The 17,748-nt window shown below is 45.4% G+C and overlaps 2 protein-coding genes across 12 annotated transcripts in view; one reads left to right on the top strand and one right to left on the bottom strand.

Annotated features, from left to right (window-relative positions):
• The window catches only part of ATP6V0A4 (ATPase H+ transporting V0 subunit a4), a 57,317-nt gene extending 50,519 nt beyond the window's left edge, over positions 1–6,798 (bottom strand). For all 11 annotated transcript variants that reach the window (XM_088799900.1, XM_088799903.1, XM_074315313.2 and 8 more), the window contains exon 1: positions 6,657–6,798. The gene's annotated coding sequence lies outside the window, so the exon portion shown is untranslated. The remainder of the gene's footprint in view (positions 1–6,656) is intronic.
• Positions 6,713–15,412, top strand: TMEM213 (transmembrane protein 213). Its single transcript, XM_019750503.3, has 3 exons — positions 6,713–6,857; positions 9,865–9,936; positions 10,798–15,412. Exons 1-3 carry the CDS (start codon positions 6,713–6,715, stop codon positions 10,965–10,967), a joined length of 387 nt encoding a protein of 128 aa, XP_019606062.3. The 3' UTR covers positions 10,968–15,412.
• Positions 15,413–17,748: the final 2,336 nt, after the last annotated feature.

Below are 17,748 nucleotides of genomic sequence, written 5' to 3'. Positions count from 1 at the left end.
CTCAATTCAAAAGTAGTAAGAGAAAAAAAAGGACATAAAACAGATGGGAAGACCAGTGAGAACTCAGTATGATGCAGATTCAGACATAAACCTATCAGTAAATACATTCCACATAAACAGAATCAGTGGCCAAATTAAAGACAGATTGTCAGACTGGTTTAAAAAAAAAATCCTACACTCTGTTTTTATAAGATACACACCTAAAATATAATAAGGATTTAGAAAATTTGAAAGAAATGATGAGAAAAGATAGAGCATGCAAAACTAAGCAAAAGAAAAGTAGTATACCGTGTTTCCCCAAAAATAAGGCTGGGTCTTATATTAATTTTTGCTCCAAAAGACACATAGGGCTTATGTTCAGGGGATGTCATCCTGAAAAAATCACGCTAGGGCTTATTTTCCGGTTAGGTCTTATTTTCAGAGAAACACAGTAGCTATAGTAGTATCAAGCAAAGTAAACTTAATGGCAAAAAGCATTAATAGACATAAAGAGGGTGAAAAGGATTCCTGGACCCAATTCTAACGTGTGTGTCTGGGGGGGAGGCTTCCTCACACCAACAAACAATTCTCAGATGCTAGGAGTGTGTTAGAGAATGCAACAAACTTCTGCTGCTTTCTACCCAGAGACAGAATCAGATTGCACAGGTAAAGGGCTCCGTCCCACAAGGCTGCCCTCCACTTCAGAGGCCAGTCCCAAGTCAGAACCTGTGCTTCTGACCAATCGTCTATAAGTTGCAAGTTCCAACAATGCCCCCCAACTCAGGGTGCCAATCGCAAGTCCAGGTTGTTATCTGTGTTTCTGACTGACCAGCTATAAATCAAACATTCTCATGACCCCCTCCTTGGGTTTTATTAATTTTCTAGAATGGCTCACAGAACTCAGGAAACCAGTTTACTCCCTAGGTCACCATATTATTATAAAAGGAACAGCCAGATGGAAAGAGATTCATAGGGTAAGGTAGGGGGAAGGGGCACAGAATTTCCACGCCTTCTCAAAGCGGCACTTTCCCAACATTTCCACGTGTTCACCAACCCAATAGCTCTCTGACCCCTTCCTTTTGGGTTTTTATGGAGGCTTCATCACACAGCCATGAATGATTAAATCATTGGCCATTGGGGATTGATCCAGCCTCCATTCGGTCCCTCTCCCCTCCCTGGCCAGTCGTTCAGGGGATGGGACTGAAAATTCCAACTATCTAATCATCAAAGACCAAATATGTGTTTATAATCTTATTATAAATCATTATCATAGAAGGATATTACAAAATGATTTTCTAAAGAAGGTTCAATTCACCAAGAAGGTGTCATGATTCTGTCTTTGGATGAAGCCTAATTACAGCCTCAAATATCGAATGCAAACTACACAAAACTACAAGGAAAAGTGAAAAAATCCACAATCATCTGTCTCAGTATTCAATAGAATACGTAGACCAAATTAAAAACAAACAAACAAACAAAGAAAAAACACAGGAAAATACAGATCTGAATCACACAATTAGCACTCTTGATTTATGGGATTTAACGGAGAATATTGAACCCCACAAGTATATGATACACTCTTTTTACGCACCACCAAACATTTACAAAAATTGGCCATATGATGGCTCTTAATAAATATCAAAAAACAGAAATCATCAAAAAGTGTTCTCAGATCACAATGTAATTAAGATAGATCAATAACAACCACAAAAACTAGAAAACCTCCCTGTGTTTGGAAATTAAATACACTTCGGGGGGAAAAGAAAAGGAGGAAGAGGAAGAAGAAGAGGAAGCGGAGGAGGAGGAGAACACCACCACCACCACCACACTTCGGAGAAGATGGGAGAGAATGAATTCCAGGGCCCAGGAGGGAGAAGGTCTTAGCCAAGAGGAAGTCCCATTCTGTTTGCTAACCCCGCCTCTGTCCAGGCAGTGGTCCCAGCGCCCCCAATGCAATTGTGGACGAAGAGCACGCTGAATGAACTACCCTGGGAACTGTTCAGAAACGGTTCCGAAAGGTGGGCTCCAGGCCTTGTTCACTTTGTTACTTTTATCATCTCTATTGTTGTGGCTGCTCGCTCAAGGGTTGTGAAAGGATTCACGAGGCACAAAGAAATACAGAAAGAAGATATTAAAGTAAGAGGAGGGTGGTTGGCTGGGCAGAGTCTGCGGGAGACTACTGCCTCGAGTCTTTGTTTCGTCTGAAGTTTTATATTCTCTAACAAGGATGTGAATTGCTTCGGCCTGTAGTGAAATTTTCTATTGAGTTTGGCTTTGTTCGTTGGGGGTGGTGGAAGGTACGGTTAAACTGATTATTGCAAAATTTGCATGTGTTATACAGATTTAAGTTGGAGCCAGGAGTGGATCCCACACGGATTCAAAACCTCTCCCAAGTCACAGGGTCTGCCATGGCCCAAGCAAACAGAACCACTAAACCTAATATGCACAGTAAATGCATAGTAAACAGAAGCATCAAGGTTTGGTGGGAGGGGAGGGAGGCAAAGAGGAAAAAACTTTCTAAAAGTCCCAAGCTAAATTACACTTGTTAAATCAAATTACACCAGAGGTCCAAGTGTCAAAATAGGAGATTTCGTGCCACTGTCGCAATTCCCATCTCATCCTCTATGGCTTGATGTCCAAGCTGGACTCTGTAGTTCTCCATTTTTCTTACAAGAATGCTCCTCAATCTCTCCAAATGACGGAGCCATAACGGAGTTGCAGTGAGAGAGGTTAAGCTCCTCCACAAACTAACTGTTGCTCAGGTGAAGGTCTAAATGTTTCAGGTCCATGAGCATATAGAGACTGACAGTATTTTGTCACAACAGAAACCTATCCTGACAAAGCCACATGCAAGAAGAGCCACGGACCCCATCTTTGCTCGGAAGTTAAGGGAGAGCAGGCATGGTAGCGGTCAAGGCCATGAGTCTCCTCAGAGTGGATCAACTGGAAATGCAAGCCCCACGTTCAAGGCCAATGGTCCCTCCCCACAGATGGAGAGGCAGTAGAAGGGCCTACCAGACTCACAGAAGTTTCCTCAACATAAAATATTCTTCCCACAGACAGAAGTCATGGCAGGCTACACAATGCTCATTTTCAAGCTTTTAGCATCGGAAACACTCTGCCCCTCCTCTTCTTTCTCAAATGAAATCATAGCAGGCAGAACAGATAAAATTGGAGGCAGAGAGGGACCCTGGCTCTTGACCAACCCCAAGCACCACCATGGAGCCTGGCCACATTTTAGCCTGCACTTTTTAAAAAGTACGTGTAACCAAACACCAATCTCAGCCACTTAAAAAAAAAATCTTGAGACAGTTCCCTCAGAATGTCCAGCAAGTCAACTTCCTGGTACACCTTCCAAAGCAAACCTGATGTAAAATGGATGCGAGAGTTTCTGGGTTCCTGGGTGAGGTACTCAGCTGCGTGGATTTATTAATTATAGACCTGTTTTAAAAACCAAAACAAAACAGCTAATAATGGGGACACTCGTAAAATAGCTGCCATGCAGCCTTTCCTTGCGAATTTCATGAGACCAGCGAAGTCCATCCTATTTGAGGGTAATAAAATCATTTGATCTGTTAAGAGAATGTTTATCTTCTAATGACTTGCAAACACCAAATCTAAAACAGTCCCAAATCAAATAACAATGTGTTAAAAGAGGAGAGAAGAGACAGATTATTACCGTTGTCCTCTATCAATACATCCACTGCATCCAGAATTTCTTTCAGTGCTATGATTTCATCAGATCTAAGAGTTTAGATGGGTGGATGTTATTCAAACCAGCATCACAACCCGAGGCAGGGCCTTTTCAAATCTTTGTGTGTCCCAAGCTCTCATCACCGTGGAGGCACACGCTCTGCTCACAGCAAACATGCACCCAATAGCCTACAGTAAATTGTTTCTGTTTCAATGATTTGTGCAACTTTGCTTTTGAAATAATTACTTCTTTTGGTTGCCCAGTTTTTGTTATAGTTGTTCCTATTTTGGATATGACAATATTTTTTTCAGGTCTCAAACATTTTAGAGACCCTTGAAAATCTCCTAAATGCACTGCTGTTATCTCTTGAGCCTATTAGCTAAATCAGCTCTAGTCTACGTGCAAGGTTAACTGTGAGGAAAATGTCAAGAACCGTGTTTGCCCTATTAAGCAATGTCATCTCTATGTGGACTTAAGGGGAAAATTCCTCTCTGGCTTTGGTATCAAGAGCATTGAGCTTCTCTTGTTGTTTTCGTCTTATGAACCCATGGATAACGGATGTGATCATGTTACCCTCTTTACATTGGCTACCAGGAAGCTTCGAAAACAAGCATGCCATTTTGGGCCCTAAGCTCGCTCATGGATCCATCTTTTAGTTCCTACCCTAACCTTTTCTTTGCCTCATTTCTTCTCATTTATGTTAAATTTATTTTATCTAGCTTACTTAATTGCACGTATGCTTCCTTAAACTCTTTTTGGACCAAGACACGATACAAATCAATCAATACTTACACAGTGCTCTTTTCCCCTAACACTGCCTTTCCCCCATAATTTCTATTTATGATGGCCCTTCTTTTAAAGTGGTGGTTAACAATTACTGAGTACTTACTATCAGCTAGCACTATGCAAAGCACTTTACATGGCTGACAACTCCTGAGAAATGTGCTAACGTCCCTTTATTTTTTAGATAATGAAACTGAGACTTGGATGTATAAAGTAACTTGCCCCCACCCCTAACTTGCTGGGGTCACTCAGACAATCAGAGGCAGGGCTGGAATTACACCCCAGGCTGGCCTCATGGTCACCCACTCACCCAGCTGGAAACCGTGCCTTTATTCTGGACTCCCTTCTGTTGACGAGGCCTCCAAAGTGCCTCCTGAATCTGTTTCCCTCTTCTCTATCCTCAGCCCAACCTCTTAATTCAGGGTCCTTTTGATCTCTGGCTGGGATGTGTACAACGGCTTCTTAGAGGAGCGCTCTGAATCCAGGCCTGTCCTCCACAGACTGGCCCTCCCTGCCTCTGAAATAAAAAGGGGTTCACAAGTTCCTTACAGGGTGCCCCGTTCATAAGACAGAGTCCAGTTCCCTTTGTCTAGCATGCAGGACCGTTACAATCTGTTCTTAGTCTAACTAGACACACCATGACCAAACCCAGGCCCCCAGGGCACTCATTACTCCCAAACAAGGGTCACATGCTCATACCTCACGGGCCTTCCACAGACTGTTTCCTTTTCCTGAGCCTGGTGGTAAAGTACGCATCTTTCAAATTTCAGGTCAAAATGCCATCTCCATTGTGAAGTGCTCTCGGTGAAGCTTCCTCGGTGAAGCTCCCATTCTTTGTAGAGACCTCCTGACCATACTGATGTCATTGTGTCGCCATTATTCGTCCCTCTCCCTCACTGGACCCTGAGCTCCTGGAGGACAGGGTCTGCGGTGCCTTACCCACCTCAGCACCCCCATCCCAAGGGCCCAGCACACGGCAGCTACTCAGTAAGGGACGAATGTTCCACCAAGTGGGAGGCCTGAACCAGATTTTTGTACACTGCCTGAAGACTAGCCTCCCGAAAGCACGTCTGCCCCCAACCCCTAAACCCAAGAATATAAGGCCACCACTAATTTGCACCTTTGGGAATGAGAAAAAAGTGCCTTCTCTAGCATGCCCAGCCTAAAGGGCACTTCCTCTGCACCTCGCAGGCAGATATAACCCCTCCCTGTGTTACAGCCCCAAACTGTGGGAAACTGCCGTATTTGAGTCTTACCATGTTGCATCTCAATTCCTCCTTCACTGCTTGGTCTCCCTCCTGGACTGACTAGGGCAAGTGGGGACCACTCTTAGCCATCTCTGAGTTGCAAATGCCCAGGATGAGGTCTTTCATATGCACGGTGGGTATTGAATAAACGTTTTAGACTAAACGCAGAGCTCCAATCAAGTTATGACCCAGATCACAATCTTCACAAAGCCTTCCATTTGCCTCCTGACTATTTTAAACTCCCCAGCCAAAGGCACCAGAGGCTCAGCCTCACGGCTCTGCATTTACCTCCCCACCTCACCCTCAGGTCACCTACACTCACCTGAGCTGCGGGAATGGTGGACTTCTGAGCAATTCTTCCCTCTGGGCCACGGCTCACCTGTCCCTTTTGCCTACAGTGCCCTCTTCTCTTTGCTGTCAACACTAATATCCATCATTCAAGACCCAACACAAATGCCACCTTCGTCATGGAGCATCCCAGCCACAGATGTGGCCTTTTGCTGTTGGGAACTAATGTACTTTGTCCTTCCCAAGTCATTCCTGAAACGGTGCTCTGTGTTTGAATGCATGTTTGTAGTTAAAGCACTTGGAGGGCATTTATTCCCAGACTTTTGTATAGAGCACATAGTAAGTACTCAGTAAATACTGGGCTAAATGGAACAGGCAATCCAGCGCTACATCTACAGATGGAAGAGGGAGCAAACTCATGCTCCAGGAACCAGCAGGGCACACATCTCTTCTGTCTTGTCTTTTCTTTTTTCCTTTTCTTTTCTTTTCAATCAGTATGGGCAAACCATGAGCTCAAGGAAAAGCTGCATGAATTGCCCCTCCCTTCCTCCTTGCAGCTACATAGTTTGGCGTCCCTTCTAGAGAGGTAAGAGCAAGGTGTGACAGGAGAATTTCCCTTTGCTCCACCCCTTCTCTTTTCCCCAAAACACAGAGTAGAAATTCACCTCTGACAGCGCTGCTTTCCAGCTCCTGCAGGACAGGACACACACAGACAGGACGCATGGCACCCGTCATTCAGCACACGTCAGCCTCGATGGTGCGGACAGACGCCTCTCTCTCCAGCATGAGGCACCTCATCTCTGTGCCCCGCGCTGCCCTGGTCCTCAGCCTGGTCATCGCCTCCTTCCACTCGACTTGCTTGGCAGGTAGAACTGTGAGCTTTATTCTTGGCCACCCTGGGAAGGGGGCGGGAGGGAGGGTGGGAGGGAAAGAGGAGGAGGATTCCTTGGCTAGGGTTGGTCCTGCACGAAGGAAAGAGGAAACAGTCCTTTGTCACCTGAAAGATTAGGCAGGGGGTGATGGGGTGGGGTGGGGGCGTTCAGAGTTTACTCCGTCCTCAGCTAGGACAGGAGCAGCCACCTCTGTTGACCTTTGTCACAAAGAAAGATGAAAAAGCAGTCTCTCCCACCAGGGGACGAAACCAGCCTAAAATGACATCTTTTGGGGGCTCTTTCCCGGTTGCTTTTACAGTGCCCAGGGCTGTCACGCTTTGCAATGCTGCCTTTGCATCTCATAACCTCACCTCACGTCCTCTGTTCCTCTCCCCTGGCCCTGAGCTTTCTTTGCAAATTTCACAAAACCTTAACTCACAAAAGCTGCCATATGCTGAGTACCATTCTCCCCTGGGCACGGGAGATGCTGGGTTATTGCCCTATAGAGGCTCGAGGGGTGGAGGCTATCCTGTCCTGCCTTCCCAGGCTGGTCTCTGCACTTCAAGCAGAGACCTCACGTATACTCTGGTGCTCCTGGCTTTTGCCTCTGGCTTTGGTGTTGCTCTTACACTCCCCTCAGAACACAGCCCTGCTCCCTGACAGTCTCTTGCTTTCTCCAAACCAATCCTCCCTGCCCCCACCTCAAGCCTATATCTATTTCTCTCATCCTTACAGTCTCTCCTGTGGAGGTCCAGAGAGCGTGGGCTCTCAAAGCCAGTGAGCCTCAACTCCACTCACGCTTGCACAACTTACTAGCTGTGTGACCTTGGGCACATTACTTACCTTCTCTGTGCCCCAGTTTCCTCATTTACAACACAGGGATAATCATAGTGCTGACACATAGGGTTGTTGTAAAGATGAAATGAATGACTACAGGTAAATACATGTTAATAAACCAGCTCATAGTAAACACTGAGTGAGTGTTAGTACGTTCATTTTACTGCCCAGTATAACTCCTCCCGGAGTAAGAGGGCTTTATTCCTTTCTGTTTGACACTCATGGTGACTTGTTTAGCATAGAACCTCAAAAAACTTGACCAATTGAATTGCACTGAGTAGTCAGGCCTTCCCAGCAGCCTTTACTTTGGAAGTGACTCCCAGTGGGACCATTTGCTGGCTGGTGCTACTGATCCGCGAGGAGGGTAAAGTTTAGATTCCTAGCAACTTATAACTAAGCTATTCAGTTGGAACCATATAAAATTGCTGATGCGGAACAATTTTTGACCTACAGAAATGGCAATATCATATGGTTTCATCTAATACTAGTAGCCAGTTTACTAGGTGTTTTTCCACTCTTGTTCTAGACAGGGATCACCTCCAGTGTCTACGGTAGCGGGGAGGTAAAAGTCAGGGCCAAGGAAGTGATCTGGGTTATGAGGGGCATTCAATTGTTGAGGAATCAATTTCCCCAAAACAAATAAAGACCAAGCTCTCAGCCATTAAGCTGTAAATAATTTACAGTAACAATCAGATTGCATCGAGATAATTACTTTTGGTAGGACATCAGAGCGGCTCCGGGGTGGGTGGCATAAAATTAGTCAGAGCAGCAAATTCAAGGCTTTGGCTATTCAAGGAATTTCTTCCTACCTGGTCCTGCTATGTGACAACAAGCTCCTTTGAAGGACAAGCTGACCTAGAATCAGTAGGGCCTTACGAGTTTCCAAAACTTTTTTTTTTTCTTGCATTCCCAAGAAGCAGACTGAATAGCAACATCATTTCCAGAAAGAGTCTTCAAAATTGGTCTCTTGGTCTTAACCAACCTAGGTTAGCACGAAACTTAAAAAAGTTTTTTTGATGGTGGAAATGTTCCACATCTGTGCTGTGCTTCCAATTTAATTTTAATCAATTTAAATAGCCACCCATGGCTGACATACGGGACAGAGGGGATCAAGAACATCTCTCTTCTTATTCTGTTATGAGAGGGAGCTTTCCTTCCTTGGAGATCTTTTTGTCCATCTCCATAGCCCCACCTCACCTCCCAAACTCTGACAGAACTGGAACAATTCCTGCTGAAGTTCCTTGTATCATGGGGCTCCATGCATTTTAGTCAAGGGACGATTCTAAGCACTGCATATTCTAGCAGCCTCTAGACTTGCCTGTATGGTGTTTAATATTTTTGATAACCATCTTCCTGAGTAATAATACTATTATTGTCAGAAATCAAGAATCAAAGTCAGATTTCAACAGCTATTTGTCCGAGGATTTGAAAGGAATTAAAGATAGTTATGAAAAACATTCTAGATTTTTCAACGATTGTGGGAATATATTCTTAAAAAAACATTTTGTATGTAACCACCTGCACAGAAAGCAGCTAAAATAGAGACTTTGGAAACCTGTATATAGTGGATCCTTGGTCACTAATGACGATAAGAAATGGAGAAAAAGCATCTCTGAATGACAACAGACAAGGATAGGAAAAGGCGACTGACAGTATTAGTTTGCAAGGGCCACCATAATGAAATACCACAGACTGAGTGGCTTAAACAACAGAATTCTATTTTCTCACAGTTCTGGAGGCTCCAGGTGCTGGCAGGGCTGGTTTCTCCTGAGGCCTCTCTCCTTGGCTTGCAGACGGCCACCTTTTCGCTGTGTCCTCACAGGCTCTCTCCTCTGTGCGCGCATCTCCCTGCTATCTCTTCTTCTGCTTATAAGTCATACTGGATTAGGACCCACCCGCACGACCCCATTTCACCTTATAATTACCTCTTTAAAGGTCTTACCTCCAAATATAGTCACTACTGGAGTTAGGACTTCAACACATGAATTTTGAGGGGGACACAATTCAGTCCATAACAGGGGGTTGGCTCTGTTGCATGAAGCTTAGACTGGAACTTCTGTAATGGTCATAATACTCACTGCTGATTTATAAAAGAGATTTCAAACTCTATGCCTGGGAATGGCTTTTCCGACTGCTTCCAATTGTCTCCTGTCTTTATTTCCAGAAGCAAGCAGTAACCGCAACTCAACCTTGACCACCCACCACCCAGACCCTGAGACCCTGGAGCAGTGCCCCAGTAAGTGTCTGCCAACTGCCCTAACCCCAGAGCTGGCCCAAGTTCTGGAGGGAAACAAGTTCCTGGCTTTCTGTTAATGGATGTTGGTAGCTGAGTGCCGGCCTGGCCTTCCTGAGCTCTCGTGGGGTTTGTTCACGGCCCGCGGAACTGTAGGCAGAGTATGTCTAAAAACCAATCTTGGCCTTGGCGCCCATCTAGGCTCACAATCTTTGGAACTGGTGGTTTTAATGACCCGTTCCCCAGGACAGCCAGCCAGAGATGCCGACTTCAAAAGCTTGTGGAAGTTTGGCAGTGGGAAGACCATAAAAATCAGCAAGACCCGTGTCTGCCCAAAGCAGGAGCCTCATTTTGTACCCTTTGCATATTTCTGTTCATCCTCTACTTGAATATTTCCAGCCACAGGGAGGTCGGTCCTTTATAAAGCAACCATTGTTACACATGTCTAATTCATAGAAAGTTTCACTTTATTCTAATTCTGCCTTCCTTTATTCCACCCTCATTGACCAAATGTGTTCACTTCTGGGCACTTATGAAGGACAGTAAGAGGTAATTATACGTAGAGGTTCAGAACATGGCTTTGGAGTCCTACAGACTTGGGCTTGAGTTCTAGTTCTGCCATCTCGTGACCTTGGGCAAGTTATGGCCTCAGTGTCTTCGCATGAAAGGGGAATAATAACAACTGTACGTATCACTTTGTGAGGTATAAATAAGGTAACATGTGCAGAGCATTTAGCCGAGTGCATGGTCTGCTTTCGTAAAGGTGAGCTATCGTATTATGGTTGTTACTATGAATATTAGAGAAGGAGCTGGACGGGGCTGGTATGACGCTTCCTGGAACACTTGCTCTCTCTTCCCCACCAGATGTGGACTTCTGCCCACAAGCAGCCCGCTGCTGTCACGTTGGCGTGGATGAGTACGGCTGGATCATGGCCGCTGTTGGCTGGAGTCTCTGGTTTCTCACCCTCATCCTGCTCTGTGTGGACAAACTGATGAAGCTAACTCCCGAGGAGCCCAAGGACTTGCAAGCATGAGGGGGACAATCATAGCCCCAACCAGATCCATCGCCACCCAATTATGGATAATTGCAGGAGTGGATGTGGTTTCTGTTCAAATCATTTTCACCTTTAAACTTCCGTTACTTTTAAAAAGGAAGGAAGAAGGATAAGGGGATCTAAATAAGGCAACACTTAATTTCAAAAGGCACTCGGGCTTTCTGAGCCCTGCTAATATCCTTTCTCAAGAGAGGCTCTATGGGAATTGCTTCTACTTTAACCAACACTTTCTTCTGGGCTCCACGGATGGTGCACGAGAAACATGAGACTAAGTCTTTTAGTCAACACATGTGAAATTAAACTCAGAACCTTTGTACCAAAAACAGGCCGTTGTTGTCTGTCCCGCAGTTCAGTCCAGAGCATCACTGTCATTTCAAAAGGTCAGGGTCATCTCTGCCACCCCCACGGCCCTCACCCACATGTCTAATGCTTCTCCAGCTCTTGTTTCCTCAGAGTGGGAATGGGCTAGGCTGTCCCATGCTTGCTGCCAGCATCCCGGGCCTGGCCTTCACTACATCATCCCTGCATTATTTCCGGAATATTCCCTTTCCTTCTCGCGGCCTTCAGGATCTTCCTCCCCCGCACACCACTCCCCATGGGCAGCTGCCAGAGTAGTGTTTTCACTCCCTTGCTCACAACCTTCCATGACTCCTAATAACGGAAACCTCACAGCCTGGCTTTCAGCTCTTCTCGCGAGTCCAACCATCTTTCCAGGTCTGACGCCTAGTGTAGGGGGTGAAAGGCTCTGACTGGCCCACTGGGTGTCCTCCCAAGCCCGCCTCCAGAATGAAGACCGCTGCTCAAAGTCCAGCTTGAATGCTTGCTCTGCCCGGAGCCTTCCTGATCATCGTGGGGGCGCTGGAGCTGCTGTGCCCTGAGATGCAGCCGTCACGGACGGACCACCTCACATTCAGTTTATACTTCTGTGTTTGTCCAGTGAATGAATGAACGAACGAGTCCCTGCCCCAGATGAACTTAAAACCGTCACTGGGCATTCAGAGTCTCCGTTTTTCTATAAATGGTTGAAAAAAACAACTTCTGAAGAAGCCAGTTGGTTTAATTCCTGTTCTCTCAATGAGTCAGTTTGCATGAGGATGTCTCCAGTTGCTGTAAACTCTGCAAGTGGGATCGGGAGGAGAGGAGGGCGGGTTCATCAGAAGGAAGAATGGACGAAACGACTCTTTCTTTACGAAACAATTTCTGCCCTTAGTTGGGAAACATGTACTTAGATTGGATAAACTAAACAATCAAACTACAAAAGAGGGAAGTGAGAGAGGCCTCTGAAATAGGAAGAAATGTTTTCTTTAGGTGGCAAATGACTCAAAGCTGCCCAACGCTCTTTCAGAAAATCTAAACTTCCCTGATGATGGGAACTAAAAGGATCGCTTTGCTCATGATGAAGACCCAGAGAGTTTCAGAATCTCAGTTAGCGAATCAGTAAAAGGGATGGATTTACTGTGCTTCAGTGTTAAGTAATCGTGTGACAAAAGTGTCTGCAAGATGCCTGGTGCATATTGTGGAAATAATGCATGAGTCTGTGTTCCACTGTTTTAGAGACTCAAGGAAAGTGTTTCTACAGTATGTGATGGTTTAATTCCTTAGCGATCAAAAGACTCAGTAAGGAGCACACTTTGATGTCACATCTGCAAGCATTTTGTAATAAAACAGTGTGACATAGTGCGACGAGCACTGGGTCCAAAACGAAAAATAAGAAGGGAAATTAAGATTTATTTCTGGCCAGCATGATCAGAAACAAGTCACTATCTTGCTGAGCGTCAACTTTCTTTCTTTTTTTTTTTTTTTTTGGAGCGTCAAAAATTCTAAGTGGAAAATGTAAGACTTGAACCAAATCAGTGGTCGCAAACTTGTAGAGCTATTTGAGGTGTGGCACAGAGCGGGGAGCCCAAGGCCCCCGTCTTGTTTATATATCGGATGTCCATGGTAAGATTTCATGTGCTGCTTTAAAAAGCAGAGTCAGAGCACCGTCAGTGTCTGAGATCCCCTCCAATATGGGGCAACATGTAAATTCTAAGACTACATCAAAATGAATAATTATGTGTAGTTGCTGCCACTGCCACATTAAAATTTAGGCATTTCGCGGATTGCTTTCCTTTCATCTGCTCAAGAGGAAGCTAGACCAAATCCAAACAATCACTCTTTTTTTTGAGACAGGAAAGAAAGATGGTTATATAATTTGATGATAATGCTTCCCAGATGCTTTATCTCAGATTTATTCTCGGCATGGAATCTATTCCAGCAAGGCAAAGATGTGGCAATAAATGAAAAAGGCAAACCCGAGGGGGAAAACTCAAGTATTAACTTCCAGGGGTCTAAGAGTTTCCTGGTACAAAGCAGTAAGACCTGCCCAACTGTAAATGTACTTTTCATTGGAAAACTTTGCCTGTAGTAATCAGTGCTGTCCTCAGCACATCTACAGGCTGTGTGACAGAGCCCATACACTTCCAGACATTTCTGTATCAAAATATCTTATGCAGAAATAGAATAGTAAACATTAAGGTGTGGCACAATTATTTGACTGTAAAAATCATTTTTAAAACTATTCCTTTTTATGTGCATGATACCCCATGACAAATAAACCAAATACAGAATTTTCTATTAAAAACGAAATGCTGTACCATAAATGATTACTCAAAAACAAGTCTTAGGCTAGCTTGGGCCTCTTTTCCACAAAAAATATATGTAAGCGTGTTTTTCAACTTAGAGAAACAACAATCTAGAAATGTTTTTGATGGAGACTAGCTCTCTCTGACCCTAGCATCTGTCTTGAAGTCATGTATCTACATTTGGGGTGATTCCATGGTCTTCACTGGCAAGTAACAGGAGTGCTTTGTCCCACCTTGTGTCTACAACCAACCTGCAATCTACACCTGGTATCTACAACCAGCCTTATCGGGCTGCATGCCATCCTCCACACTTCCAGCCTGATCTTGCTGTCACATAAATAAGTGATCAAGTCATTGTTTTGCTGAAAATCCTCCGGTGACGCCCACAGTTGAGAGAATAAAATCCATGTTCTTAGGATGACCCACAAGACCTTCTGTAATTGGATTCCAACATTTCTCTAGCTTTTGTGTATTCTCCAAGCAAACCCAGTTTTGAATTATTTCAATTCCCTAAGCATGCCAGGCCCTCTCTGCTTTTCACACAACCTGGCACACCCCTCCCCAAGACGCAGCTTTGCCATGAACCAAGAGAAGCTTACATTTCGGTCCCTTTAATTGCATGCCCCGCCCCACTCCGAGACCCTCTACCTAATTTTGTAATTCCTTTTCGTTTGTTTGTTTTTTTTAAAGGAAGGCCCTCTAATTGTATACATTGTAGGCCTCATAAACCTGGACCAGCCCTTGCTCTTCCCCACACCTTTCCCTTTCCTGGTTGGACTCATTTGGTTTATGGGATTGGTTTTCCAAGTCAAGCTGTGCCCTTCTCCCTGGACGGACACACACACACGCACACATGTCTCACCTCAGTGGCCTGTGCTCACCTCCAGGACAGCACTGTAACAAAGACTCTGCCTTGGACCCAACTCTAGCCAGCCTCCTGTGAGTCCACTTCTCAACCATGGCCTATAAATTCTTAAAACACCATAGGGAATATAGTCAACAATATTGTCGTAACTATGTATGGTGTCTGATGGGTACTAGACTTATCAGGGGGAATCACTTGGTAAGGTATGTAAATGTCTAATCACTATGTTGTACACCTGAAACTCATATACTACTGTATGTCAACTGTAATTTTAAAAATAAATGTTTTTTTAAAAGGAAAAATAAAAAAGACTTCAACGTGAACATCGCTTCTAACGGCACAAGGCCATATCCCCAGGATGACCCCAGCCCCCACTTTAAGTGCCTGAGACAGCTCACGGCAGCCAAAAGAATTTATTGTTTGTTCTGACCAACACCTGACAGTAAGATCCTGACCACTCTTTCTTAGCGCATTCACTAAAAAGTGCTTTTAGTTGTGAATCCTTCCTCTATCTCTCTGAGATGTGTAGAGCTGTATCTATACATCTGTATCTCCTACAACTCAGAGCCTGCAAGCTATTCCTTTAAACCGTAACCATCAGGAAGGCCGGAGCCCCTGTCTCCCAGTTTCTGGGGGAGGACAAAATCCTGATTTCGACAACTTGCTAGGAGACACAGCTGGCCTACTCAGCCCTTACATTGACCAATTCTTTGTAATTTCTCACTTCCCTGACTCTACTGAGCCCCCACAAACAACCCCCACCCTACGCCCTCATCCTCCCTCTAAAATGCTCAGTCACCTCTGTACGAATCGAAGTTGAGTTCAATTCACACGGGACCCTCTACCCACTGCAATAGTGTATTACTGATGAAATCTGTCCTTATCACTTTCGTGTCTGGCTTTGTTTATCTTTGACAACAGGGCACTTTGGAAGACAGTATCCGCCAGCTTGTCTTTCTCACTGATGTCTCTGAAGGCAGAGACTGTGTCTTTAACCTCTGATTCCTCCCACCAGTGCCTGGGTGTGCAGCAAAGAACTCAGGAAATGTTTGATGAATTAGTGACTCAGAGGAGACCCAGGAACGTGGCTTGTGCAAATAACCACAGTGAAGCAACAGAGCTCGGAAGACAAAGGGGGAGGCTCTTGAGAAAACTTGGGATTTGAGGTTGGAAAAAATTTAAATTATTGTTTCTATAAGTTTATGATTATACACACTTAAGTCATTTGTGGAAATGAGTAACTGGCAAGTCTACCCAACAAGTGAATTGTGTGATGAGAGACTAAATATACACATGGACAAGGGCCAGGCCATATCTAAAAATAGAACTTTGACCCACAATCTGTAGTAACCAGTCCAGGAAGCCAACCCACTACCTGCAGCAACAAGTCTAGAAGTCCAACTACTCTCTGCAGCATCCAGGCCAGAAAACCAAACAACCTTCGTAACAATGGGTCCAAACAGCCAGGATTTAAAAACTAACAGCTTCCGTTTACTTGATTTTTGCACCCACTTCCAACTTAGGACTAATCAGAGAAAGCCAAATATGTACCCCTAACCAATGACACACAGGATGCCCCACTCTGAGTGTCCATTCACAGATGCCCCATGCCAACAGCCTCCACGAGGATACACCTGAACACCCGAAGCCTTCCCCCCTTTCTCACTAAAGCGCTTTCAAACTCCCCTGCCTGCCTCTGACTCTGCCAAATGTAAATGGTGGTGGCTGGCTCCCTTACTATAGCAGGCTCTGAAAAAAGAGCCTTTGCTTGTTCTCATTTGGGCAGTCCTTTGTTTATACTTCCACAGAGACTATTTGTTGAACTCTTTGTTAAGACATCTGTCCTGTTCTTTGTACCTTGAAAAAGATCTCTTACTTCGGAGAATCCTGTTACCAGGTCAAAATGAGGGAAACTGCTCAGAGGGGGCTGCATTGTGTCCCCTCAAATTTCATATGTGGAAACGCTAACCCCCAGTACCTCAGAACGTAACCTTCTTTGGAAACAGGGTCACTGCAGGCATAATTAGTTAAGATGAGGTCACACTGGAATAGTGTGGGCCCCTAATCCAATCTGTCCTTATATAAAGGGGAGATTCAGACACAGACACCCACACAGGGAGAACGCCTTGTCAGGATGAAGGCAGGCCAGCTGATGCTTCTACAAGACAAGAAAGACAGAAGATGGTCAACAAACCACCAGGAGCTTGGGGAGAAGCCTGGAACCGTCTCCCTCACAGTCGTCAGAAGGAAGCAACTCTGCTGACACCTTGATCTCGGCCTCCAGCTTCCAGAACTGTGAGACAATACGTTTCTACTGGTCTCAGCCACCTAGTTTGCGGTCCTTGGTCACAGCAAACCCCGCAAACTATTATATGATGACAAGGAGTATGAGTTTTTGAAAACAGAGCACTTTCAACCTGAAACCAAGTGTGCTCAAGGGCATGTAATGTATGGACCACCGACATGGAAACAACTAGACAACTAGGCAGAATGCAGTTCCCTATGGAGCTTCCAGCCATGGGAGTGTGGAGTGATTCACCCTCTGTGACAGGACGTGCCAGGCAGCCTTCCTGCACATCCCGATGCCCCATCACGGCTCTCCTCTCCCACATCACACACTACCCGCCCAAGAACAGGTCAGGTGGTGGAGACCTTGCCCTGGGAGATGTGACCAGACTTGATGGATGCCAGCCCCAGAATCACACACATTCTGTGCACCATACACAGGCATGGCTCCCATCCAGACTTACCTGTGTGAGTGCTGGGGGCAGCAGGGGGAGGGGAATGCAGCAATTCAGGCCTCTCGTACAACTCTTGGGGCAGCATGAAGCCCCCTTCTAATCCTTGAATCAACTCACACTCCCCACGAGGCTGTGCACACACTGGGGGACAGCCAGTGTGCGCACGCACACACACACACACACACACACACACACCTTTCCTCCCCAGCCGCTCCCTACAAGGCAGAATCCACCCCTGCCTGACTCTAGAAAACCCAGGAGAGGACATGACATGTTTGAGGCCCACAAGGGTGTCCTGGGATCTGGGGGACACAGGAATAGGAGAGGAGGTGAGGGGTAGGGGACCAAGGTGGCTTGCTGCCGGCTGGAATGGGGAAAGCACTTCTGGGGTAGCTCAGGTTGTTCATAACTCACTCAGTTTTCCTTGAGGAATGGGCCCCTTTTGACATTTGCATGGAAGTGTCTGTCCTAAGGGCTGCTAAAACCTAAGAAAAAAGAAATGACACATAAGATATAGTGCGTGGCTTCAA

Source organism: Rhinolophus sinicus, chromosome 8 (assembly GCF_057876585.1).
Source record: "Rhinolophus sinicus isolate RSI-liver-muscle chromosome 8, RSI-T2T, whole genome shotgun sequence".
NCBI classification, from domain to species: Eukaryota; Metazoa; Chordata; class Mammalia; order Chiroptera; family Rhinolophidae; genus Rhinolophus; species Rhinolophus sinicus.
The sequence above is the reverse complement of the archived record's forward strand: the minus strand, read 5'-3'. Positions and strand labels throughout refer to the sequence as shown.